General features: G+C 39.7%; 2 protein-coding genes across 3 annotated transcripts in view; one reads left to right on the top strand and one right to left on the bottom strand.

The window, feature by feature from the left end:
• The window catches only part of ATM (ATM serine/threonine kinase), a 63,183-nt gene extending 62,406 nt beyond the window's left edge, over positions 1-777 (bottom strand). Inside the window, exon 1 of the mRNA XM_034060052.1 lies at positions 535-777. The gene's annotated coding sequence lies outside the window, so the exon portion shown is untranslated. The remainder of the gene's footprint in view (positions 1-534) is intronic.
• On the top strand, positions 726-26,379 carry NPAT (nuclear protein, coactivator of histone transcription). 2 transcript variants are annotated; one of them, XM_031049575.2, is made up of 18 exons: positions 726-887; positions 4,895-5,013; positions 6,387-6,447; positions 7,750-7,822; positions 8,280-8,320; positions 9,175-9,405; positions 9,902-9,986; positions 11,690-11,816; positions 12,309-12,400; positions 12,484-12,571; positions 14,299-14,395; positions 14,918-15,049; positions 15,861-17,543; positions 19,189-19,304; positions 19,393-19,501; positions 20,543-20,600; positions 22,676-23,831; positions 25,095-26,379. In XM_031049575.2, exons 1-18 carry the CDS (start codon positions 851-853, stop codon positions 25,170-25,172), a joined length of 4,383 nt encoding a protein of 1,460 aa, XP_030905435.2. In that variant the 5' UTR covers positions 726-850; the 3' UTR covers positions 25,173-26,379. The 2 variants fall into 2 exon arrangements, with proteins under 2 accessions (XP_030905435.2, XP_030905434.2); XM_031049574.2 differs by having other exon boundaries at positions 757-887; positions 9,905-9,986.
• Positions 26,380-27,259: the final 880 nt, after the last annotated feature.

Below are 27,259 nucleotides of genomic sequence, written 5' to 3'. Positions count from 1 at the left end.
GTACTTAAGAGCATTTCAACAAGCATAACAACCGTGAAAAATTCCTAATACTGAATCCATCTACTGTTTCTCCTACCAGTTACATAGTTTTTCCAACTACCCATTATGACCACCTTCATCTCGTGGTGAAGACTACGTCGGCCAAGGTGGGCCCATATCAGTAGTTCATAAATCACTGCTCCCCAGGCATCCTCTCCTGAGAAGCTCCCGCGCCAGAGCACGGGCCGTTACACTAACGGCCGCCGTCAGGCCGCTCCCGCAAGGAGACCTCCCGCTCCGGTACCCCCGCAGCAGGCGTGAGACCCCCGCGGGCCTAGCCGAGGGGACCACCCTCCAGAGAGCGGCACGACAGCCGCTGGGCTGAGCCCGGGCCCGTCACCTCAGCTGCCCAAGGGCGGCGGAGCTGGGCTCACCACCCGGGAGGGCTCGAACCCGGGCAAGAGAAGGGGAGGCCGAGCAGCCCTCAGGCGGGAGCCGCGTCGTCGCCGCCGCAACCCGGTGCGGGTCGGAAGAAGGGGACAGGAGCAGGCCCACCTCTGAGCGGCGTGGCTGGTGGTGGGAAACGGTCGGGTGGAACGGGCGCCCGCAGCCACGGGGCGCATCCCCCTCTGCTCCCAGCAGCGTGCGGCTGAGCGGTGCGGGGCAGAGCAGCGGGCACGCACAGCAGCGGCTGCGGGCGGACCTGGAAGTGAATCAGAGGCAGCGGCGAATTCCGGCGGAAGGAGCTGGGCTGGCGCTAGCTGGCAGTTTCCGCGCCTTCGCCTCGGTGGCGGGGCGGCTGAGCTGTGCCTTCAAGGAGTTGTTTCCCACTGCCTCCGGCCTCCCCCCGTTCCTTCTGCCGCTTCGGGCCATGCTGCTGCCGTCCGACGTGGCCCGGCTGGTGCTGGGTGAGTAAATGAGCCAGCGAGGGCGGCTGGAGCCGCCTCTCGCCCCTGAGGTGTGTGGCGGGTCTCCTGGGGTGGGGGCAGGCGGCGGCCGTGCCTTGGGATCTTCACTGGGGACTGTCAGCAGCCGGTAGCGCCCTCGGCGCGGTAGGAGTACGGGGTGGCTGCGCCCTTGACCCTCGACCGCGCCGTGATCGGCTCCTCTAGGCCGGGGTTGTAGCTCCTGTGTCCGAGGCGTAGCCCATGGCAGCGGTCTCTGGGCTGCCCCCCTCTGTCCTCCTGCCCGGTCTCCAGCGGGAAGCAAACGCAGCTCGGTCTTGAAGGGCTTTGGGGCCTCTGGAGCCGCCGCGGCCGCAGGGGAGCCCGCCCGGCGGTAACTGCTCCTCGGCTGTCACTCCAAGAGAATGTGGTGGTCTCTGGCGTCCACGTACAGACAGGTGTCTGGTAAAGGAGCTGTTACAAGTGTACGCTTCCAAGTGGAGTACAAGGGTGATTCACAACACCTTTTATGAAGACAAGCTGAGAGAGCTGGGCCTTTCAGCCTGGAGAAGAAAAGGCTCCGGGGAAACCATAGAGCAGCTTCCAGTGCTTAAAAGGTGCCTACAAGAAACTGGAAAGAGATTTTTTACAAGGGCATGTAGTGACAGGACAAGGGGGAATAGATTTAAACTGGAAGAGAGGAGATTCAGATTAGATATTAGGAGGAAATTCTTTACTGCGAGGGTGGTGAGGCCCTGGCATAGGTTGCCCAGAGAAGCAGTGTTCAAGGCCAGTTTGGATGGGCTTGGAGCAACCTGGTCCACTGAAAGGTGCCTGCACCCATAGCAGGGAGGTTGAAACTGGATGATCTTCAAGGTCCCTTCCAACCCAAACCATTCTGTGATTCTATCAGCACCTTTTGTCACAGGTTGCCAGGATTTCCAGGCAGCTTGCATTGAGTTTCTGTTTTCAGTTGTCCGCATGTTTTTGAATGCAAAGCCATTATGACTTTTCTTCAGTGTTCTGCTGGCACATTTTAGTTTTAAATATTATCAACTACTGTCTTGCAGTAGCAAGGCTAGCAAGAGGTGTGATGGTTTTATTATTAAGTAACAGAGGATTGTTAGAAACCCCATGCGTTTTAAAAGAACATTTAAAATAATAAAAGGGAGGTATCTTGCAGTACTTTTCTATTAAAAATATGGCTAAGTTATAGGTGTCTGGGTAGAAAACCTTGCTCACATGCTTACCAGGGACTTTATACAACTGAGCAATATTAAGTGTCCTAAGGATGATCCATCCTATCTTGTTTCTGTTGTGGCATGGTGCATCTATCATGTCTATCAAGCTTCTTAGCATTTAAGGTTGTAGAATAGGGTATTCACTATAGCTCTGTCTGTGTTCTGATAAGGATTCCTCTTCTATGAGACATCTTTGAATTTGGATGGATAAACAGGATTCCAAGTGCAACAATTCTTCCTTTTTGTTTTAATTTTTTTTCCCCTCTCTGTATAGTCTTTCTGGTCCTGTGAAGATTGATGAATATTGGTTTAACAAACAAAACTAAAATACGATGGGCTCACCCACAGAAAAATACATAAGAAAATATATCTTTTTCTAATTAATACAAAAGTTAATATGTACTACAAGTTAGATGTGTGCCATTACGTTTCTTAAGATAGTTCAGAAGGTACTATGCCTTTTGTGCCCTTAATTTGTTTTGGGTGACATTAAACATTGTATACTGTTATGCCATTATACGATGTGTGCACAGGAATTCAGTTGCACAGAACTTATTTTAGGCATTTTTAAACTTGGGAATGCCTTATTTTGCAAGAAATTGGTGTATGTGCCAAATTTCCCTGTATGCAAGCATTTAGTTATGCCTTGCAATACTGTAGTAGTAGGTTCAAGAAAGAAAAATTGCAATGCTACATAAGTGTATACTTGAGCTTGACTGTAAGAAAGTTGTACCAATTGTCCTGGTTTCAGCTGTAACCGTTATTTTTCTCTTTCTTAGTAGCTGGTGCAGTACAGTGTTTGGCTTCAGTCTGAGAACAATGCTGATAACACACCAATGTTTTAGTTATTGCCCAGTAGAGCTTACTCCGATCAAGGACTTTTCATTCTCTCATGCTCTGCCAGTGAGGAGGGGCATGAGAAGCCAGGAGGGAGCAGAGACAGGACACCTGACCCAAACTAGCCAAAGGGGTATTGCATACCACAGAACATCAGGCCCAGTATAGAAACTGGAGGGAGTCACCCGGAAGGCCCAGATCACTGCTTGAGTCAGGCTGGGTATCAGTCAACGGGTGGTGAGCAACTGTACTGTGCATCACTTGTTGTAAACCAGCTTTATTGTTGGGTTTTTTTCTCTTCCCTTTTTAGTTTTATATTCTTTTCCCTTGTAATTTCCCTCATCATTATTATTATTAGTAGTAGTTTTGTATTATACTTTAGTGTTCTTATCTCAGCCTGTGGGGTTTACATTCTTTTTAGTTTCCTCCATTCCACCTGGAGGGGGAATGGAAGAAGGGGGGGAGTGAGCAAGGAGCTGTGTGGTTATGAGTTACCACCTGGGTTTAAACCAGGGCAGTCCTTTGTGGCACCCAGCAAAATGCTGAGATAATGACAGATCTGACAGAGTGTGTCAAAACCATGACACCAACACAGATGAAAGCTTCACCTAGCCTAACACCTCATCTCCCATCCTGCCCAGCAATGGATGGTGGATAAGCATAAAACTGACATAATTGTGTTTTCCCAAAACACCCTTTCAGCTTCCAGCAATTTGTGGCTTGAGAGTTTTATAGCAAAATATATTTGAAAAATTAAATAGGACAGCAGTTCCTTTTCCACAGGTACCACAAATGCTTTGTGTCAGATAGGCCAGCTCATACACTATGATTAAACTCGCAGTAGTTATTCACAAACTGCATTTAACTTTCAAGTTTGCGTATTTGTTGAAGATCTGAACAAGTGCTTATGTGTCTGAAATATGATCTGCTTTTTCCAGCTATGCTTGTATCTGCTGAAGGGTATTTCTCTTCATACAGACTTAACGCTGCATTTTCCTATAGGTATTCCTGAACTGACATGGATCATTTTGGAGCTCCATTAAAATAGATACACTGGTGTATATGTACCCTGCATTGTATAATTAGTAACATATTTTTCCTCTCTTTAAAACGTTGCATGTTCAGTTCTGCTACAAGCAGAAAAGAGACATTTTCTTTTGTGGGTCTTTGTTCTAGAATCCTTCATTCGGATTGGTCTATTTCTGTCTTTTACTGTTTAGAGTATTTGAAGATAAAGCAGGTCTTAAAAAGTTTAATTAAAGCAGAATATATTTGCTGAGGAATGAAATTTTGGAAAAGTATACGTTTTCAGAGTATGTTCTGTTAAGGTGAGTTATGAGTCTTGGGGTGTGTGCAGAGCACAAGTTGCAGCTGGTACATCTATTTGAAATGAAAATTACAGTTAAGTGAGGAGAAACATTTTGCTGTTATTAATTTTTGAACAATGCCTTTTTTTTTAATAAATCTTGCACTCTGTTGTAACAACTACACAGGTTTTACTTGTTTTGAAACAGAAGGATGTGTGGAGAGCTATTGTTGCATAGCAGTGTACTTTATTAACAGAATGTTAGAGAATTCCATTTAATTATCACACTGAGTTGTTCAGCCTGTGCAAGGGTTGGTTTGTCTGCCTTCTGAGCCAAGAACTTTCATTTTCTTGTCTGTACAGTATTGTTTGTGCTAAAGATCAAGCAGAAATTTTTCATATTGCCTCACTTCTAGTCTTGAAGATATTATAAATCCTGTATGGTATCACTAATATATTTGTGCTCTTTCTGATTTTAACTATTACAGACATATTTCAAAAGATGTATTTTTTTGAAAATAACCTCCCTATCCTTGTCCAACATTCAAATCTTATTTTTACACTGTATGCAGCTGGTTATGTTAACTTTAATACCTATTGAGCAGTAGGAAATAAAATAGCAAAAATTTCCATCTGATTTCTTGCAGGGTATTTACAACAAGAAAAACTTCTGGCTACCTGCCGTGAATTTATTTTGGAAAGTTCAGATTTGAAAGAATATGCAGAGCACTGTACAGAGGATGGGTTTATTCCAGCCTGCTTGTTGGTGAGTTTGTATTTGCAAAGCAGAAAGTTAAATTGTCCTGCATCCATGGGAAAGAAAATTGTGATATCTCAGTGTAACACATGTTTCTCAAATGCTGCTTTAATTTTTTAGTTAGGTCATGCCCTCTGGGTTTTGGCGTTTTTTTTCATCCTGTGGTATTAGCAGTTACTTGGTTTCTAGTTTTTAATCTTACTAAGAAGCATTTAAGTGTACAGTATGTAAATTAGTTTCAGTATGTTATGTTTGGTCTGCTTTATAGCTTTGAAGTTGATTTATGGAAGGGTGTCGCAAGGGTTTTATTGATTTCAGGGCTGCTCTTGTAATTTATTAGAGATCGCTTTCCTATCCTAGACATCCGTTTCAAGTACATATTAAATATTGAGGTAAGATACCTCAGCTTTATCTTAGGGTACCAAATTTTGTTGACAAAAATTGTTTCAGTTCAGCTTCCTCTCTGATCAGTATCATCTGCTTTGTCCCAGGTGATATGTGGAAATTTGGGTTTGCATAAATACAGAGTGTATCTGTGTATGTACATAAGTACATATTGCTACAGGGTAATTAGATACTTTGCATTTTTAATATATACAGAGTGGGATTTTTCATATAGTGTGCATATTTACAGGGCTTAGATATTGTTAAGTATCAACTTTCTAATGCTTATGAGTGCATCTTCTTGTTTTCAGTTTCAATCCTCTAATATATCAGTTAAATATATGATCTGGGAATTTGTCCACAGTGTTCAGAATTTGTGGAAATCTTTGAGATCCAAGGTTTTGATGCATTTATTCAGAACAGGTCACTGAACTTACTTCATTTACAACTTTTTAGTGTACTTTGGGAGTTGGAAATGGCGAATTGAGCTGTGGCCAGCAAAAATTAGAAAAACCAAATGTAAACAGATTACCTGGATTCTTAAGAAAAAATTCTCACTAGCAGAACAAGTAAATATGATAGGAAAGTTAATTCTGTGTGACTTTTAAGAATTTTACATTAGACAGAAGTTTTCTTCATGTTTGCATCTTAACACATGTTGTGTTCCAGTATTATACAAGCTCGTTATTCTGTTACAGGTGTTCATCATCTTACTTTGGGGGTTTGTTCTGTAACAGCAAAGCTGAGTGGAGGTCATGCAGCTCTGACTGTTGTATCAGTGTTGTGCAATGAGATGCAGCACTTCAGATTCTGTGTTTATAATGGCATTTTGTTCTGTAGGTTGCCTTCTGCCTAGCTTGAGACCAGCATAAATTACAGTTCCTGTGCTGAGTGTCAGCAGGGTTTAGTATTCTAATAAGCTGCTTAAATATAATGTGGTACAGCAGATGAAGTATAAGTTACAAGTAAAGGTTCTAAGACCAGTATTTTTTTTCCAGTCCCTGTGTGGAAAAAACTTGACAACTATTCTTAATGAATATGTAGCCATGAAAACAAAAGGTAAGCCTTGAAAATGAGATTTTGGTTTATTTTTCTTATTGATCTGTTGTGAACTCCTTCATGAAGAGGCAACATCTTCACCTATATATGGACATATATTTTCACTTCAGCACACACCAAATATTTTCATTTCATATTTGAGCAGAACTTCTAAGGTAGTAAAGTACAAAGATGTAATAAAGTGTGCAAGTGGTATGGGTTTATGCTTGTAAAATTGTACTGTTTATAAATAGGAGGGGAAGATGCTGATCTCTCTCTGGTGACCAGCAATAGGACATGTGGAAACACAATGAAGCTGCAGAGGAAGTTCAGACTGACCATTAGGAAAAGATTCTTCACTGAGGGAATGGTTGGTCACTGGAACAGGCTCCCCAGGGAAGAGATCATGGAACCAAGCCTGTCAGAATTCAGGGAGCATCTGGACAGTGCTCTTAGTCGTATGGTTTAGGTTTATTTAGTAATCCTGCACAGAGCCAGGGGTTGGACTCAATAATCTTTATGGATCCAACTTGAGATATTCTGTGATATAACTGAGAAGAGTCCTATGGTATGAAATGTTTCTTGTCTTGTTTTTAAATTAACTAAAATAATTTCAGAATAATTTACCATTTTGTATGAATATTGAGGTGGAGTCAGTGTTTCCTAGTTTTAAAAGCAGTTACTGAGATTCTAAAAGTTTCCAAGTCTAACAATTCTTTGATACGTGTTGTATTATCAGATTGTAGTGGGCGTAGTTCTAAGACTTGCAATTTAAGACTTATCATGTTTGGAACATTTCTGATTGTTTTTTTTCACACGAGGTTTAATAGAAATGGTAGTTAAGACACAAATATACTTTCTTCAAAATTCTTTGTACTTGACACCTTGAAAGACATTATAAATTGATCTGCTTAACGTCTTTCAATTGTTACTTTAATGTTCTCCACTTCAAATATACCAAGTGATGATTTGATTTTTTTTTTTTACCTGTTTGGATGACATCTTAAAATAAAGCATTATTTTCAAAGGTCTGCCTGCCTGCCAGGTTACAGTTTTCAAAAGCACTCAAGTGATTTGGAAATATGAATACCCTTTCCAGAAGTTAATTAGGTTACATTAGCTTGTGTTTGCCCATGACACTGTGTGCAGATTCCATTGAGAATTATAATCATGAGTGTCTTCTCCAGTTTCATTTAGGCTTTCAAACCCAGGAACTGTATCCATAATAATGATTTTGCTTGTGATTTTACTTTTTCTCAGTATGTGTCTGATTTAAGCATTTGTAATTTTGTTTTTTCTTTTTGATTTTGTGGCTGATTTTAGAAACAACAAGTGAAGTTCCAGCAATGATGTCATCTCTGTGGAAAAAATTAGACTATACACTTTCTCAGATCAGGTAATATAGTTTTGAAATAAAGACAGTAAAAATTCACTCTGAGTTCCTGTGTTGATCAGTTCCCTTTATCATTGTATGAGAATTGTTTTGCTCCCTATTCCCTCTGGTGAAAAAGATAGGTATGTGAGATCTGATGGCTGACATTTCAAGGCAGGACCAGCAGATAAGGAGGGCATTAGTTTGAGAACATGCCTTCCTGTAATAAAACAATACACTATGACTCATTTAGAATCTGATACCATTGTGGTTACTTGATCAAAATACAACAGTAAGCTTCATCTGAAGTATCTGTGAACATTGTCTGAAAGAACAAAAATAGCAATCAGTAGATTGAAGGTTTCTGAAGTAATGTGAGGTTGGGACCAGACTGATGTAATCATGATAGATACCGTCTCCATGTGTAGCTGAGTGTTTCCATTATGCTCCTTTTATTAATGTCACCTATTTTATTTTTTAGGAGCATGCAGAATTCCACAGGATTTTCTGCTAATCAGAGGAGTAAGTAACTGTTCCAGTTCCATGGGATCAGTAGGCTTTCTGTTCAGATTATGTTTTGCAAAAAAGGGGGAAACGCAGCCTTACTCTTAAAATGTCAGATCTCTTCTGCAGTGGGTTTTTTTCAGCATGTCTAATGTCGTCAGTGCAGTCTGGGTTACTGTAGTGATCAAGGAAGGAAAACAAAGGCTGAGCTTTTTGCAAAGCACATCAGTTCTCTATATAACATTTTCTTTGCTGAAAATCTTTTAGAAGTTTACAGGGTTAACAGTTTTAAAAGCTACTGTTTCAGTCCTGAAGCTGTTGACTGAATTTGTGGTTCTTAGAGGAACTGAAAACGTAGTCAGTCTAATTATGATGCAGTTGCATTTCTGTAGGAGGCAAATATAAAAACATGTTGACAATCTTGAAACAGTTTTTATGCATACAAACATATAGCTAATAAAATATTAAAAGATACTTGTTTTATCTAAAATTGTTTCTGATAAAAATGGAACTTATATTGGTTTAGCTGTTTCATTTAGTGTCAATTAATGAGTGATGTATTCTGTAATAAAGTGTTTTTTTTGCTATGATTTATTCCCATAAATATTTAAGCAGTGATACAAGCATTACTATATCTAAAGTTGGCTGTACTTGTTGAATTAATTTGAATTATTTTTAATAACTTCTTGAATTATTTACAGGCTCAAACCTGTAACACAGAAGACAAAAAAGGGTGTTGCTTGCTTTTTGAGTTTCATGAATTAGTTGAACATTAAAAAGTTTTTGTGGGGTATCCTAATCAGGTATTGGAAAATCAGTGATCTTTTCAAATTCTTGTATCATGTATTTCCATCTTGTCTTATTATCTCCAGCACGTACAAGAAGTGGAATTGTGGAAATGAAAAGACAGAGAATGCTTCAGCAGTCAGCTCCTACGAACTCAGGATTATTATCAGTAGCCTGTCAGTCAGGTCCGCAGAATTCTTCTTCTGTTGTATCTCCTCAAGTTATTCACAGGCCAGCAATAAATCAAAACATATCACAGACAAGACTGAATACATTGTTTGTACACCAGTCACAAACGCAGGAAAACAAGAGCAGCAGTAAGTTACACATATTTTTAACCTTTTTTTTTTTTCTGTGAAAAATCTATGAATATAGATGGAAGTTGTCTGAAATCGGGGCTTATCATCTTCCACCAGAATAGTTCCAGAAAATTCATGCTTTATTCCCCTAGCTCTTCAAACTGGTTCAGATGATTAAAAAAAAGAGTGCCTAAAAGAGAAATGGCTCTTGTATACTTGCTTGCTAATGTGAGTGCAGAGATCAGAAGTGCATTAATCTGTCATTATCCTGTGGTCTCACCCTTAACCCAAACACTTGTTTTAGTAGATAGGGATGATCCACATCAAGTGCATGTTTTTTTTCAGGATATATTTAAAAAGAATAATTTTCATGGTAATACCAAATTATTTTTTATGAATTCCCAAGAAAATTGGTTGGAGCATAGTAAGTAATGTGTTGATATCTGTAGTGCTTTAACAGTGTCACTAGAAAAAGTACTGGCATCAGGGTTGTGTTTTTTTTCCCTTTATGAAGCAGGAGATTTCATCCACATTCAGGTACCAGCATCACAAGAACGAAAGCTTCATTCAAACTTGCTCTCTCCAGGAAGACGGAAAAGGTAAACATGGGTTTTTTTGTTATTTGGAGTGTCTCATGTTTAAGATCCACTGCGAGTGGCCAGTGTGTGATGTTTCACTAAGGAAAGGAAAGTCAAAGAACTTAACATTAGACAGCATCGTGGTTAAAGCCCAGGCAGTAGAGCCACCCAGCTACTCACTCACTCCCTGCTCTTCTTCCCCCCTGCTCCCAGAGGGATGGGGAGTAGAGTTGAAAGAATGGAACTCCCACAGGTTGAGATAAGAACAGTCCAGTAACTGAAGTACAACACAAAACTACTACTGCTACCACCAACAATAACCATGGTAAGGGAAATAACAAGGGGAGAGAATATAAAACTAAACCGAGAAAGTTAAAAAAACAATAAACACAAGTGATGCACAATACAGTTGCTCACCACCTGTCGACCGATACCTAGCCTGACCTCAGCAAAGCTCTGGGCCTTCTGAGTAAACACCTACCCCCCTGCCTGTTCATATACTGGGCATGATGTGCTGTGGTATGGAATACCTCTTTGGCCAGTTTGGGTCAGGTGTCCTCTCTCTGCTTCCTCCTGGCTTCTTGTGCCCCTTGTCACTGGCAGAGCATGAGAGACTGAAAAGTCCTTGGTCAGGGTGAGTGCTACTGAACAAACAGCTAAAACACCAGTGTGTTATCAGCATTGTTCTCAGACTACAGCTGAAACAGCACTGTGCCAGCTACTAAGAGAAAAATAACTGTTAGCAGCTGAACCCAGAACAGACAGAAAGGAGGCTATTTGTGCTTTTTTATTGCCCACAGCTGGTCTTTACATTATTCCATTAGTAGATGTAGGGAAATAATCTTGGATCTTGAGACTTAGTGTTCCTTCCAAAATATTAGTTATAAAAATTCTTGATATAAATGTGCATTTTTTGTATTTTTAACTTAGAAAAACTGTTGGCTTCAGTAAATATTGTCAGCAGAATGTTTTATATTCACACTAAAAGTGGTGTAAAAAACCTGGTTTTATGCTAGCTTTCCATTTTTTTATCTTTGCATTCTAATATCCTTTTAATGAATTGACTGTTCTTGTGTTGCATGTTTTCTTTTTCCCTGACTAAATCCCAGTAGATGGTTTTGCATATCATTTTTCCTGATCTGTGCTCTTATATACTCTTTCCAAGTCTTTTTCTATTCCTAAATGGTTTTTTTGTAAGTGATTTTAGTGCCCCTGCTGATTGATAGTTTCAGAAGAGTCTATACGCTGATCTCATATAAAAACATTACATTTCTTATTCATCATCTAAATTCTTATGCAACATAACATTTGTTTGCTTCTTTGGCAATAGCTGCTTCTTCAGAGGTCTTTATTTTCAATGGTGATGTACAGATCTTTTTCTTGAGTGGCAGTTAATTAGAACCTATACCACCAGTTAGTCATGTTTACTAGGAGGGGAAAAAAATCCCAACTGAATAGTGGGCTTAGAATTCCATTTGCTATTGTGCTGTTTATCCACAGTCTGCATATTTGTTTGTAACCTCTCTGAAGTGGGACACAATGTATGCATGTGCATAGTGAATCGGGTATTGGCTTTTATTGTATTTCCAATATGTAGTTAATTTTCTGTTGATTAAAATTTGTCATTTGCTAAGAAGGAAAGAAACGCTTAATTTATTGACCATTAGGTCTATTGTTTGCTATGTTCTCACAAAATACATCATAAATTTCCTGGAATGTTTCAGTGAATCTCAGAAGAGGAAAAGTATTACAACATCTGGACCTCTTTCAGCAGCTAGAAGTTCTCAAGACACTGATGAAGTAATAACAGAAAGTGAGCCCCTTGAAGAATTCATAGATGGTAACTTCCCAGTGAGTATATACTTATAGAAGGTACTTATATTTAAGAAAAAAAAATCAGACTAAAGGGAACTAGTCTTCTACATGTTGTTTATCTTGGGTTTTATAGAAATTGCCTTTAGAAGATAAAGTTATTCTTTTGCATTTGAACTATATTCTGTGTAATAAGCTAGTGAGAATGGCATGGCTATGTAGAGGGTTTTTTTTCCTTGGTATATTGGCTTTGTTAAGATACCTGTAAACTGTTGCAATATGATAATTTTGTAGAGAATGGAAAACAAAGCAGAATAAGCCTTGCTGTAGAAGTAGAGGAATGTTTTTTGGTATTGTTTCTATAGCAATGTCATGCAGTCACAGACTGGCTGTCTCTCTGTTACCAAGAGTGTTTTCTTTGTTGAATTGATTTTTTTTATTTTTTTTATTACCACTAAGTTGGAAATTCATGCCCCTTCTCTAGTGATGATAAAAATAGAAACCTGACCACTTTAAAACTGTATTTTCCAGCAACTGGTTATTGAAAATGCCAGAGAAAAAATCTTGAGCAACAAATCTCTTCAGGAGAAGCTTGCTGAGAACATTAACAAAATCCTGGGCAGGTAATAAAATGAACCTCTAAACTTCATATGTATTCTGATTTGATTTATTTTTGAGTTCTGAACTAAAGAATAATGTGTTCCAGTGATGGCAACATTGCTCAGGCCCCTAAACAGACAGACAGCGGTCCCTCAGAACAGGAGACTTCAATTGATGAAATCCTTGGACTCCAGGTAGGTGTAAATCACCATGCTCAGTTTTTTTTTAAGACCAGGCACATGAGAATGATCAGTTATGGGAACTGTACTGAATCTCTGTATACTGTCTAATATCTGAGATTGCTCTCCTATTCTTTCTTTTTATTCATTTGCTTGTTTTACAGTACATCTAAGTTTTATCTAATGTCTAGCTTCTGCCCAGAAGCAGTTCCACAACTTCCCTTGCATAGGCATTAACTCACCTTGTTTGGTAGTGGGCAGGTTCCAAGAGCTGAACTACCAGGATTGTTTTGAGCCAGTTTAGCACTCTGAATTCATTTCCAGTGCCTGTACAAGGCAGCACAAGCATGCAGCAGGGTTAAAAGCCAAGGGAGTGAGACTGCTTCTGGCAGTGGTTAGCTGTTAACATTACTCTCAGACTGAAACTTAAACATGCTTCCCAAAATTGCCAGCTGCCTCCTTGTCACACTGGATCATTGGTACTGGTAGTTGGGGACCAGGTTCTGACTGGGGAACTGATCAATAGCCTTATAAATAAAACAAGGTAATTTAAAATATCTTGGCAGTCTCCAAACATGTTTAGTCTAATCTGATACTCTGATTTGCTGCAAGATAAACATGGAGTGTCTAGTATAGCAAGAGAAACTGTCTTTGGAGCCTAAATAAGGATGCTTTTCCTTCAAATTTAGTATTTTCTTGCTTTTGGAGAAAGTGTACTTTCTGCAAACTAAACTGGTGTTTTTCCTTTGTGCTCATGCGACACTCAACCTGGCAATCACAGAGTCATGAAGGGCTCTTAATCAAGGTATAATCTTCATAGCCCTCATGAAAAAGGCAGGAGAGTAGAGGCAGTTGCCTGTTTATGAAAGTAGAGGTATCTGTCTTTTAAAAGCTATTCTTCTGCCGTATTGTCATTTTTAGATCGATTGTTATGAAAATACATAGCTGAAAGCTGTATACCATTTTTTCTGAGCAGAAAAAAAGTTCAAAGCAGTTTCTTGGTTTAGTTGGAGTAGCTGAGACAAAACAATCAAGTCTGTCACATGGGATATTCACCCTTAGAACCACCATAATCAAAGACTGTACAGAATCTCTGGGAAGTCAGAAGAAACTTTGTATTTGAATGCTAGAATATGTACTGAGTGCTCTGCTCATTTTCTTCCCAGGCTGCTACCAAACAAGTCAACCTGAAAAAGGAACCATAGAGCACCATCCTATGTAGTTGTGCCTTCCAATTCTATTCCACAGAAAAGTAGTTGGAAGTTATATTCTACAACTTGTAATGGGTAAAGGAAATGAAACTTGGCTTTGCTTAGTATTGTCATCTAGACACATGCATAATCAAAAAATGCAGGTTAGTTCAGGGAATTTTTTCCCCAGTGGTTGGCTAGTGCAGGCTCATGGCATTCATACTATCTGCATAAGCTGCCCGTGTGACCTGAGATTTAGACCTTAATAAATAGTGCTGGTCATTATGAAGAGAGTACTCCAGTGTGCATGTGCAGAGTGTAATGTCTGATGAAGATGTTTGAGGGACTTTAATTCATAAACTAAGTCACCAATATTTTGTTTTAACAGATGTTAAATTTGTGGCAGAAATATTTCCAGCGTTGGTTTTTATGTTTCAGTGCTGAGCAGAAGGAATAGAACTAAAAGCAATTGGGAAAGAAAACAGTTCTTGTCTGTTTTCCTTTTAAGTTACAGAAGTGTCTAACAGTTCGTTATGTCTTGTCTTTTCTCAGGGTGAAATCCATATGTCAGAAGAAGCTATACAAGACATTCTAGAACAGACAGAATCTGATCCAGCTTTTCAGGCACTCTTCGACTTGTTTGATTATGGTAGGACATATTATACTCAATTGTACCATTAATATAATGCATCATAAATGATGAGTTTCCCCAGGTATTGCTTGAAGAAGCAAAGGTAATTAAGCAAGCCTCTTTTGCAACAGGAATGGACTGTAGGGCATCTGTATCCCTCAGTTCAGAATCAGATTTTTATATTTATACATGACTGTAAAGTACAGCATTTTCTTGTGGCTGAAATTCTGGGTTTGTGCTGGTTCAGTGATTGGTTTATTGATGTTGCCTTAGACTCTTCTGGTCTACAGGATGATAGTTCATACTTTGTCTTCTATGCTGTTGTAAATTTTTTCTGTCTGTCTGACCAGGAATATCTTTGCATAAAAAGGAGTTTTTAGTGCTATTTCTGGATTTGCAATATATAGAGACAAGTAGTTCTTTGAGCTTAGGACTGTGTTTCTTGAATATGAAATCTCCATGCTTCATTTAAAATGTAATAATTGCATTTGTGTGTAAAGGTCATATTTAATCATTCTTATTGCTTTCTTTTTAAAATAGGAAAGAGCAAAGTAAATAAGAATTTACCTGCTGGTATTTCTGGTCAGAGTGGAGTAGAAAATGGAATCCTGGTGGATGAGGATAACCTGGAAACACTTGAAAGTTCTTTAGGAACAGAAGACTCTAGTATATGTAGGTTGTTGTGTTTTAGTTTGGCTTTTTTTTGGTTATTTTTTTGCTTCAAGATCTTTTCTAGTGTCTTTTCATTATGAAAATATTTTCAGAGAACTTGTACATTTCCAAAGCTTTTTGTTTTCAATGGTAATATGCAGTCTGACTTGTACATTGCATGAACATATGGATACACTTGTTCTGTTAGAAAGTTTGTCAAATTAAACAGTAATCCATCAGTGTACTTAAAAGTTGTACTTGATAAGCTCCTAAACGAAATCAAAATACCTGCAAATCTGTTTTCTCATTCAAAACAGGGATGCTTTGCAGTAGTCATTGTGGAACACATAAAGTTAATATTTTACATCCAAACATATTAATCTTTCTTTCTATTCTGTAATGTATTGGCTAATTAATACACAAAAAGATACTTGCTCTGGACAAAAGGTGCATTTAGTCTGTCTACCCCATTCTTAGCAACAGCCCATCAGTAGCAACTATTCAGGAAAAGCCTGTGAGAAATAGAACCAAAAGGTCTTTATCCTGAGATGGCTTTTTGTGCTTCTGGAAGTCTGATTTATTGACTTAAGCCTTTTGCTTGTTATTTGCACGATTACTACTTATGTACAAACTGATTTGCCAGATTGCCTAATGTACATAGCTATTCATTTCATATACTTTCTGCTTAGTTTGAAAGTAAGGATGAGTAGCATTATTCCCACTTACCAGTTCAATAAAAAACTGTTTCACATGAAACTAAGTTGCTTTTAAAACACTGTAAAAGGATCATCTGTTTGATAATTATGGAACTAATTTATTCTTTGTTTTACAGGTGATAATTCTAGAGAATCACTATCCTGTAAAGGTTTTCAGTTAGGGGAAGCATCATGTGCCTTGAAGACCAGCATTAACGATGATGATACAGCTAAGAAAAATACAACTAGTGACCAGCTGCATGGGAATTGTAGACCAAGAAAGCAGACTGAAGTGCTTAAAACCATTACCCCTGAACATATTGGAGAGCTTGAAATCGCTTTTGACTCTGTGTCTGGTTTGACTGAACCTGACAAGAGACAGAGTTCTGATAGCAAATGTAATGAATGCTGTGGAGATTCTTATGATAAAAAAGAGTTGCCTGCGTTAGTATCTGAAAGTGAAAGAGCTATGGAAATTGGAAAAGGACCATTAAGTCATAGTGCTCAAAGTACTCCTAATTTAGAATATGTTCATTCTGGTAGTCCACAAATTTCTTTGATTTCATTGGCAGAGGGAAGTACAGCCAGTGAAAACAGAACACATTCTGGAAGTAAATGTCACTTATCACCAGATACATCCCTATCTGAAAAACCACTTACTGAAAGCCCTTCTAATGGGAGCCCTGGCCATAGTGTAGTGCTGAGAAAAAACAATTCCTCAATTTCTAGCCCATCAGCAGATGTAGGAAAGGAACAGGACACAACAAATGGTACAGCTGCCTTACCTAGTGTTTTACAGGAGAACTCTGTCCATCAGGAACAGAGCACGCAGTCAGACTGTGCTGCAAGAGCTGCAGTGAAGGTTTCGGATCTTGACAAAGCAGAGTTGCAGCTTGAAGTTGTTGATACCTCTAACAAAACGTGCTCAAATGATCAGCATACACTTGATAAGCCTTGTAAGAAATATTTAAGCTTCCCTTCAGGACTGTCAAGCTTGGAGGGAACACAAGGGGAAGTGCAGGAACCTTCATCTTCTACAAAAGTAGATGCTGATAATGTATATTTCTCTTCTGGTGATGACGCACGTACAGAAATTTCTGTAGTACCCACTGAAAATACTCTTACTACATCTGAAATATGCCACTCTCCTCTCCCAGAAACTGCATCCTCAACAGATGAGTCAGGTACCGAGGCCAAAAGTATAAGCGGTGTATCTTCTAGTAGTCAACCGATGGATGTTGATCCTTCTAATATAATGTCCCTCAAGATCATCATCAGCGATGATCCATTCATTTCATCTGACACAGAATTAAATAATGCTGTTTCCAGCATCACAGGAGAAAATTTGCCAACTATAATATTGTCTTCTCCAGCCAAATCCCCAACCAAAACTGCAGGCCTGTCCAAATGTCTGACTTCAGAAGACACTGAAAAAAATGTGGATTCAGATTTGACAGAGCAGAATCTTCTTGTGCTTAGATCTAAGGATCCTGTGGTCACCTCAGTCAACACTCAGAATGAAGACTGCACTGTTTTTTCAGTTGCAGGTACAACTAACCTTTCCAAGGAAGGGGGATTTATACAGCTGATGCCAGCAACAAGCACAGCTTTTGGGAATTCAAACAACCTTTATATAGCCACCTGTGTGACTGATCCAGCTGCCTTGGGCACAGCGGTAACACCATCAAATGTAGTTGTATTGCCTGGCAATTCTATGCCACTTGCTGCCCAAGCTCCAGCAGTACAACAGTTACGGACTCCTCCTAGATCCACCAGTACATTTGCAGCAAACCAGGCTGTCTCCCCAAACTTCGCACAAGGTAACATCATTGTTAGGAAATGAGAATGTGGCATTTATATAGTGATTTTATTCCTTTTTTGCATGAAAAGTAAACTTTTTTTAAACACTATCCAGGAGTTATGTAGCTTGTGAATATAGTAGTTGCTACTAAAAATGAAATAAAAACCGTAGAGTCATTGACCAGTCTGCTTTGAAACAAGTAGACTTTTATTTCAGAAGCTTACATGATACAATTTTAGCAATGATAAATTTAGGAAGCATAGTTTGGCTTATACAAGAAAAGGGGGTTTTTTGTTTGTTTTGTTTGTTTTGTTTTAATAAGTTTCCTGTTACAAATAGAATGCTGTGTTACAGGTATCCATATTTAGCTTTGATAATTGGTTAGATACAGATGATCCTTCCAAAATTACTCACTTGTTTTGCTTTGTTCCATTTTACAAGAACCTCTTCTGCATTCAGACAGTATGTTCTGAAAGTATAATGTTATTTCTTTCCATAATGTAAAATCTCTCCTAGTACAAACAATTATATTACTACAGCAATAAAAAAAACATTGCTTTTTAAGATGTGAAACCAAACTATAAGCCAGCTGTGATTACACATTTAGATTTCTTTCCAAAACTAAAAACTTGTTATGCTTATCTTTGAATTTCTGTGTGTAGTGATTTAGTTGTGCTCAGAGGCTGCTGCGACAGTATGTGCAAGAGCTTGGAGCACTGAAAGGCATTTCCTGTCATGGGGATTTCTTCAAGCAGCTATTACCATCTATTTTTTTACAGAGAGAGAAACACAAGTTTGCCTTTTCTTCTGCATGTGATAGTTTTCCTGGTAGTGCTCATTTAACTGAAGAACAATGTGGAATAAATTTTCTGTTCACTTTTGGAATTTTTCTTTCACTTTTCAATGAATGTGCTATAATAGTTTCTCTGTTTTACAATTCCTGTATTTCTGGCAGCCAGATGCTAACGACCTCTTAGAATACTGAAAATAACTATTTTTAACAGCAATTTAAATAGTCAAATAGGGAACTTTGGCTTCAGTATTCCAAATTAGTCTTATTATGGGGTTTTTTTGTTTTGTTTTGGTTGGTTTTTTTTAGTAATTAATCTCAAACCCACTAAATAACTAAACTTTGTGTACTATGTTTAACACCTCCTACCAGCCAGGAATATCCATGATGGATTATGGATACATAGGGACAAAGCTATCCCAGCTTGTTGTGTGCTTGTAAGCAGAGGGTGTTATGGGTACACTGGAAGAAAGAAACATAATTCTGGTAATAACTTTTGAGCATTGTAATTGTAGAGAGCAAGATGCAAATAGTTGTTTGTTTTTATTAAGCAGCAAAATAAGCTTTTAGTATTACTGTTTGTTATAAACCAATTCAAAGTTCAAGCCTTAATATGGGTTTGTCATATTTAAGCTTCATTTTGAAACATTTCTTAAAAAGGGAAACAGACTTTAATGAAAGAATTCAATATAATGTTTTCTAGTTTTTCTAGTAGTAATGTATAGTAAGGACAGTGAAGGTTTACTAAAAAGCCAGAGCTTTTCTTGCCACAGGTTTGAGCATGCATTGTTTTAAGAAAACCTGTTTTGAAGCTTTCCTTTTCAGTAAAGTGTTCTTTGTTTCTGTACAGTTGTAACACTTTGATGTCTTTTAGGTTCTGCCATTATAATTGCATCTCCGGTGCAGCCTGTTTTGCAAGGAATGGTGGGAATGATACCTCTCTCTGTAGTAGGACAAAATGGAAATACGTTCTCAGCACCTGCCCGCCAGGTAGCACATCATACAACTTTTCAGAATTAAAGCTGAGCTGATCAGGAATCTTGTGATAAATTATAATGGAATATTTTGATTCTTAAAGGTTCTACATATGCCTGTGGCTAATACAGTGTGCAACAGAAGTGTCCCAAAACTACCCATCCCTCCCAAATCCCAGAAGATTCCTGGAGCAAGAAACAAGACTAATACAGGTACCTGACTTGCCTTCTTGAGAAGGGTGCAAGAAAAGGGGGGGACTCTAAAGACATGTTAGTTCTGAGGAATAAAGTTTTATGCATACCACTGCTGCTCTGCCAGATAACTGCTGGGATGGCTTTGCAAGAGGCCTGTATCTACAGTTAATGACTGTATCTGCTCAGTTGACAACTCCCAGCATATAAAATAATTCCAGTTTGGGATCAAGCTTATTTTGCAATGTAATGTTTCAAGGCTCTAATGCAGTTTCGAAACTTTTATTTTCTTTATATATCTGATTATTTTTAGTCTTGTTGGTTGTAAATACTGTTTACTGCTGCCATTGAAACCAAACCACATAGTAACAAAGAAGTTACTGGAAGAGTCAGAAATTCTAAACACTTATTAAGGAAAATATTTAATAGAAGGGATGCATATACACTCTGCTGCCTGTTTTCTCTTTGCCATTTCAGGTGCTTGTGTATATTTTATGCTTGTGTATATTCATTTCATTGACATCTTGCTTCTTTAAATAGGAAATTGAAACAAGACTGGAGTTCCATGCATTTCTCAGTGTTGGGAAGGGGGTGAAGAAAAATAATTGAAAATGGAAAATAAATTGAGTTGTGAGGACAGTTTATGCTTTAGCCTATCTACCTTTTTGAAACAGAGAAGGCTTACACATAAAATGGAATGAAGCTGCAAATGAAGAAAAAAGCTGGGGTTGTATAGTTAGTTCTGCATTCTGCTTTGCTGGTGGATAACTGAGAGTTCCTGCAGTTATTTCCCACTTGGAAATCTCTGCCATGTGTTTGTGTCCTGAGTTTTGTGTTGCCAGGCCTACCTGTTAGGTGTAGGCAGCAAGCTTCTTGTCTGTCTTTAGTTGGTGACCTTTGCTAATCTGTTAATCTGTAAACTTGAAAATCACAAAAAAAAGGCATAGTTCTGTCCTGGGTTTTTCTTTATTGGTTCTCTGTCCCATGAAATGTCATTGTACTCCCTGTGAGATTATTTCCTTGGAATATTGTGGTTTATTAACACTTCATCTGTTGTTCCAGGAAAACTGGTACCAAGCGTAGCTGAGCCTTTGAACCACGCAAGTTCTCGAACACAAAGGTCAGTAGAGCCAGCTATTCAAACCTGCTTTCTTCTTCCTGCCATGAACTGCTTTGAACAGTGCCTGGTGGAGAGGAGAGCAACTTTTATTAACAGTGGCACAAGTGCCCCCTTTATTTCTCCTGTCTATCTGCTAGGAGCACTGATACAGGTGTGTGCTAGTACAGGTGCAGCATGTGCTAGAATTCTGGTGGTACTGTTCCTAGGCTAATTCTCTATGGCTTTGTGTTTACTTCTCCTATCTCAACTGTCAAATAAAAACTTTGAGGGTTGTGCAAGCAAGGAGCAATTGCCTGTTAGGTTTACGGAGAGATTTTAATGACTAAAGCCTTTTTTTTTTTTTCCCACCTTTTCAGATGAATATTGCCAGCGGTTTTGTAGTACAGCCTCGTTGCCTTTACTGATCTCTGGCCCAAAGCCCATAGAGCTTGTTAGATTGGGTTCTGCAGCTGTGTGTTCTAGCTGCACAGATTAGAGCATTGCTTGGTCCTTTAAAGTGAAAAGCCAAAGGAAAGATGGTGAGGAGAACAGCATGTTAGCTTTATAAGTGATGAGTATCACTGAAATGCTAATTGGGACAGGTACTAGTTTTCTGTTGGGCAAGTGAGAAAAGGCAAGGTTTCAGTAATAGCTCTCCCTGTTGTTAATGGACTTAAGAAAGAAGAGAATGCTGGAATGAGCAAAAGTGCAGGAGTAGATAAGAAGTTCAGTTTAAATAATAGAGGTGAAACATCCTTTTGTTGTTTAAAAATAAAACATACTTTTAAAAAAATCTACCTATTCAGAGCTCAGTTAAAATGTTGGGAAAGTGAAAAAAACAGGAACAATAAAGTCAGCTTATAAAAAAAATGTATCTCAATGCATCTCAATGTATGTGCCTGGAAAAACTAGTGATTTTTAAAAAGCCACAGAAGCAAGATTTTGGATAATATCACTTTGATAATTCAGCTTTCTGTTAATTGTAGTAAATATCCAGATATATGTTTTGCAGAGCAAAAAGAACAAAATGTTCCCTGTAAAGAGATGTCATTTCTCATTTCTACTCTCTACACTTTCTGCCTCATCTCAAATTTAATGGAAATAGAACAAACTGTCCCCACCTGTACTTCCTTTACTGCCCCAAAGGTACCAGAGTTACCATCCCAAAGTTAATTTGCTGTTTCCTCTTGCAAACCATAAAGGCTGATCTGCACAGGCTTATCTTGCCGGCAGAGATGAATATGAAGAGGCTTTTCTTGGAAACACGTGTAAGCAGGAAGAGGGCACAGATATAATAGTGGTATGAGCTGACAGAGCAGTAACGTCCTTCTCTTGACATCACTACAGTGCAGTGGTGGCTTTTTCACCCTCACATGGCTGGTTGTGAGGTGCAGACCCAGCCTGAGGGAGTTTGTGTGCTCTTACGCAGATGCCCACTGAAAACTTTGTGTCTTGCTCTGTGTCCTGTCACCTACAGCAATGCAGAGGGGAGAGTACAAGGCGTGTGTATGGATGGTATTGTCCAGAGTATTCTGGCAGCCTCTTATCAGCTTCAGTTCCAAGGGCTTCAAGAACCACAGCCAGTACTCTGGGATGGACTGTCCTGTCATAAATACACTCTATTTCGGTCTTAACTCAAGCATCCACAAATACCCCAGGGTAAAATGTTCCCAGGATTAATTACATTCACTGTCAAAGCTTCCTTGTTTTGGTTTGACCATGGTACTACTTTTACTTGATGCTCCTAGTTCATCCACTGGAAGTTACAGTAGTTTCCTTTTAGTAGGTTTTTCTCAGAGTTCTGTTGCATTTCCTCTCAGTCATCTCTCTTTCCAGGTTGAAGAGCCCCAGTCTACCTACTTGTTCTTTCTACAGGCTCTGTTTTGTATCTTTCTTGTCATCCTTTTTGGCCTTCTCTGAACTTTATGTGGTTGTCATCCCTTACTCCTGGTGTTTCTGTGTTGATAAAATACATTTAGAGAATAGTGAGAGGTTTAAGAGGTGTTTTGAGGGGCAGGTGAGCACTTCCAGCCGATGAAATGGACTTGACTAGTAATAACAAGTATGTTGCTGAAGTGTTTTCATCACATTTTCAGGACTGGAAACTCAGACAAGCTTATCACTGCAGAGCTAGGAAGGAAGGTGGAGGAGAACTTACCTGTTGCACCAGTAGAAAGCACAAGCTCAAGTTCAAGACAAAGTGAAAGCCACAGAAGAGTGCTTTGCTTTGATAACGTTCTACCCACTCCAGGAGGAAACACCCAAATTCAGACAACTAAGAGTTTATCCCAGAAAGAAAGAAATGAAAATACTGTATTTGCTGTTGACTCTGCATCATCCTCTGCTAAGGCACAGGTAGCAAAGAGAGAGAAAGATAAAACATTGCCTAGAATTCTCTGTAAGCCAGAAGTTGGTAGCAACAGAAGCGCATCTGCAAAGGAGCTGCAGCCTGAGCGGAAGGCAGCAGCTGCAGGGCTTCCATTAGATCCCTTCCACAAGACTACAGCAAATAAAGAAAATGAATTACAAAGGGATACTGATGAAAAACAGAAGAGCCAGGACACTGCCAAACTCTCAAACGGCCAACAGAGTGTTAGCTTGTGGAATGAGAAGACAGTTGCCTCAGTGCCGGAGCTGAACAAAAAGCAAGGGTCACTGTCAAGTGGAAATGGCAAATCCTCAGTGTCTGTTTCTTTGTCTTCGAAGGAGCCAAAGAGAGAACCAGCTAAAGTTTCCAGCCAAGGCCTTTGCCTGTCAAGCCCATTCACTAAGCAGTGTGTGGAAATGCTGCAAGACATTCAGTGGCACAGCCCCACTAGTAAAACAGTTGAGAACGGAGAATTGCCTGTCCCCCGTACGCCATCTGGAGTTGGGGACAGACACACAGATGATACTACAGACAGTGTGCGGACACCGATGTGTCGGCGCTTCAATGAGGACAGCACCACCCCTAGAATCATGGTGCCTCCTGCTACACCAGACCTGCCCGCCTGCAGCCCAGCCAGCGAAACAGGCAGTGAGAACAGTGTCAGCATGGCTGCTCACACGCTCATGATCCTGTCCCGGGCAGCCATTGCCAGGACTAGCACTGCAACCCCCCTGAAGGATAACACCCAGCAGTTCCGATCCGTAAGGAGCACAGTAAAGAAAAGGAAACTGGAGGACTTGAATGAGGGTGAGAGAAATTCTCGTTCTGCAGCTAGGAAGGACCTTCAAAGCTCTCCAACACCATCAAAGAAGAAGAAAATAAAGGCAAGTGTTGGCTTGTTAATTCTAAACGTACATTAGTTATCTGTTATAGATACTTGTAAAGAAATGGTTCAGAGGTGGTAGTCCAAATCCCACTCTAGTTATATTTGTCAGATTTACTAACTTTGCCTCTTCAGCCTACTGACAGTTTTCTTAAGATTAGTGTAGCCCAAATACAAGAGGGATGTGGACTTGTTTGCGTGAGTCCAGAGGAAGCCATGGAGGTTATGGGAGGGCTGGGGCATCTTTCCTATTGAGACAGTCTGAGAGAGTTGGGCTTGTTCAATCTGTAAAAGAGAGGGCTCCAGAGAAGGTTGTTAGAGCAGCTTCGAGTGCCTAAAGGGCCTACAAGAAATCTGAAGAAGGTCTTTTTAGAAGGGCATATAGTGACAGGACAAGGGGGAATGGCTTTAAACTGAAAGAGGGGATTAGGTTAATTATTGAGAAGAAGTTTACTACTGTGAGGATGGCGAGACACTGAAACAAGTTGTCCAGAAAGCTGTGTCTGCCCCATCCCGGCAGTGTTCAAGGCCAGTGTTCAAGCCCCTCTTGAGCAACATGGTCTAGTGAAAGGTGTGGCTGGGGTGTGGAAGTAGGTAATCTTTAAGATTCTTCCAGTAAAAACCATTCTGTGATTCTATGACAGTCTTCAGATACCCAGAAGTAAACTCCTACTGACACTGCACATACCTATGGAATCTGTTAAATGAGTTTCTGAATTCTTAACTTCAAAGTATGTTTCAGCTGGAGTGTAGGAAATAGGACAAACTCAAACTAGGCCTTGCTAGAATTCAAGCCATTCTTGCATCCCCGTTTACCATCAGGACTAGGAATCCACATTTTATGTATTCCCAGTCCCTGCAGGCAATAGTACCATGCAATTGACTTGAGGATTTAATGACAAATGGCAGTTGAGGAAAGGTGGTATATGCAAAGAATCCAAAAGAAAACATGGTATAGCTTTGTAACTCACTGGGCTTAGAGCACACTCCTGAAATACTGAGAAACACTGACTTACTCCTATGTACATGACAAGCCAGAGGCTGTGCCCTCCTGAAGCCTGGGTTGGCTCCTACTGGACCAGAGCATGCAGCTACTCCTGTCCCCTAACCTGACAGCATACAGCCATTCCCATGTCTGTTCCTATGTGAGCTTGGTGCATTTATGTCTACAGTACAGATGAAAGGCTGAGGAAGAAAGGGATGCTTCTTCAGTAGCCCCAGGCTCTCAGTATTTAACCCTAACTGTTCTCTTCCTCTCCTACAGAAAAAGAAGTTACCGAATTCTTTCCCAGCGGGCATGGATGTGGACAAGTTCTTGTTGTCTTTGCATTATGATGAGTGAAAAAATAAAGAAGCTGAGCTGTGACTGGTCAAAGCCAGGTGGTGTTTGCCAAGGTTTTTCATGAGAAGTTAATTCTAAAGGGTGAGTTGCACTTTCAGTGCACTGGAGTTTCACTTTATAGCAAAATCATGCTGTTCCTGAAGCAGGTTGCTAAGTGTAAATATCATCAAGGTGGTCTGTGTTTATTTCTGAAAAAGCACTTGCGTAATTATAGAGCCATTTAATTTGCAAAATTGTAAATTTGTATAAATGTACTGTAAGAAAAGTTGTATGTTTTTCTGTTACACCACGTTGTCTGTGTTCTGCTGCATTCTCTACTTCCCCATCCAAACCACTTAAGACAGTTTGGGAAAGGCGGTGTTTGTAGTTCACTATTCTGAGACAGGGGCCACTTCCCATTGTCTCATTGAATCCAAAGGGATTTAATCTTTGGGTGAAACTGGTTTGTACTAACCCTCTCTCCCTCCTGACTGTCAAACCCATGCTATAAGGCTTTGAATGAATTAACAAAAATGCTGGTAACTAAACATAAGGCCAGTAAAACCTTCAAACATATTTCTCATCTAATGAAGCTCTTCCCAGCCAGTTATCCAGGTAAAGCTTTCATCTGGATGAGCCTGTTTGCAGTGGTGGCAGAGTGCAGAAGCTGTTTCCAGACAGTGTGCTGTTGGGTTAACTCCCTTATGCCTACCCCAGTGTATGAACATTGAACCTGTTGCAACAGCCAGACAAGCATTTTGGGGTGTTCTGTTGCAAAAGTCAATTCTTCTAACTGTCATTTGTACTGGTGAGTTAGTGTTTGTTAACCCCCCTTGTACTTTCAGCCAGACATGGAAGAATTGGCAGCTAATCTTTCTGTTCAATGTAGAATTTTTCTACAAACTCTTTTCCAAACAGGCCCAGGAGAAGCCCAGCCTACATTTGAGTAATAATTAGCATGGGTGAAAATTACCACACTAGCCTTGCTCCAGTACTGCAGGATTTTCTTTACTGGTATTTCCTTCTTTGTTCTCAAATTGTTGAGGTCTTAAAAAGTTGCAAGTTTTCTCGTAAGAGATCTGTACAGCAACAGGGCAATGGTTCAGATAGTATACAAGGATTCCTAAGGAACCAATATTATGCAGTAGATGTTTATATTAAACCCATCCAATAACTGAATACTGCATAGCATTTACAGCTTGAATAAATATTTTTGGTTTAATAACAATGTTGTGTGTTGCTTACTCCTTTGTACATCCACGAAGCAGCTCTAAGGAGGCTCTATAGACGAGTCATGTTGATCTGTCGTTTTTAAACCATTCAGTATTAACCACTGTGGTCTAACAGCAGCTGTCAGAGGGGCTCAGCAGGTAAGCAAAGAAAACTGTCTTAAGCATAAAAAATGCGTAATAGTTTTCTGCCAGTTGGTAGGTGATGTTTGTAAATAGATCTGCTAGTTCTTTGAGACCTGGCATAGCTCATGCATGGGACAGCTGCTATCCACCATAGTAATTTTCAATTCAGGTAAACTAGTGATACTAAAGTGCATTATCACTTCACTTTCGCTTTCAACTGGAAAAAACATCTTCAGTTCCAAGCAGCTGTCACAGAGCAAAGAATTTTCAGCAGAGCACGTGTCAGAGCGTGAACGGAGGTGTTTTCTTATCATGAAGCATTTAAACCCCACAGTTCATTTGCTCCCTCCATGCATACATTCCTTCCTGGAAAAAACAGATCCCACTAAATCCCAGTCAATGTATTTATTCCCATATTTCATGGAGGAAAATATAAGTGGGGGAAGATGATTTCCTTTTGAAATCCATTTGAAAATTAAGAAAGCAGCTGTCCTGAATCCCAGCTAAGAAACTTTGAAGTGTTTGATGTTTGTCTCTTGAAGAAAAGGTGAGGAGAAATAGGCTTTATACTGGGGCAATAGTCAAGTTTTGCCTTCTGGTAAAAAGCCAGCTGAGGAAACTGCATGAATTGTTAATGACCTCTTTAACACAGTTCATTCCAGAACAGTATTTTCCTCTGTCTCCCCACACCTGCAATACAAACACCTCTGGAGTCAGGAGTGCAGCAGGTGCTGGGGAGCACCTAGGGAAGCA

Source organism: Melopsittacus undulatus, chromosome 2 (genome assembly GCF_012275295.1).
Source record: "Melopsittacus undulatus isolate bMelUnd1 chromosome 2, bMelUnd1.mat.Z, whole genome shotgun sequence".
Classification (NCBI taxonomy): Eukaryota; Metazoa; Chordata; class Aves; order Psittaciformes; family Psittaculidae; genus Melopsittacus; species Melopsittacus undulatus.
This window is presented reverse-complemented; position numbering and strand designations above follow the sequence as displayed.

Bases quoted from the DNA above. Each gene is read 5' to 3' on its own strand.
- NPAT (XM_031049575.2), top strand. From the start codon at position 851: ATGCTGCTGCCGTCCGACGTGGCCCGGCTGGTGCTGG. The intron at 9,406-9,901 runs GTAAGTTACACA...CCCTTTATGAAG, and splicing joins GCAGGAAAACAAGAGCAGCA to CAGGAGATTTCATCCACATT. The intron at 12,572-14,298 runs GTAGGTGTAAAT...GTCTTTTCTCAG, and splicing joins ATGAAATCCTTGGACTCCAG to GGTGAAATCCATATGTCAGA.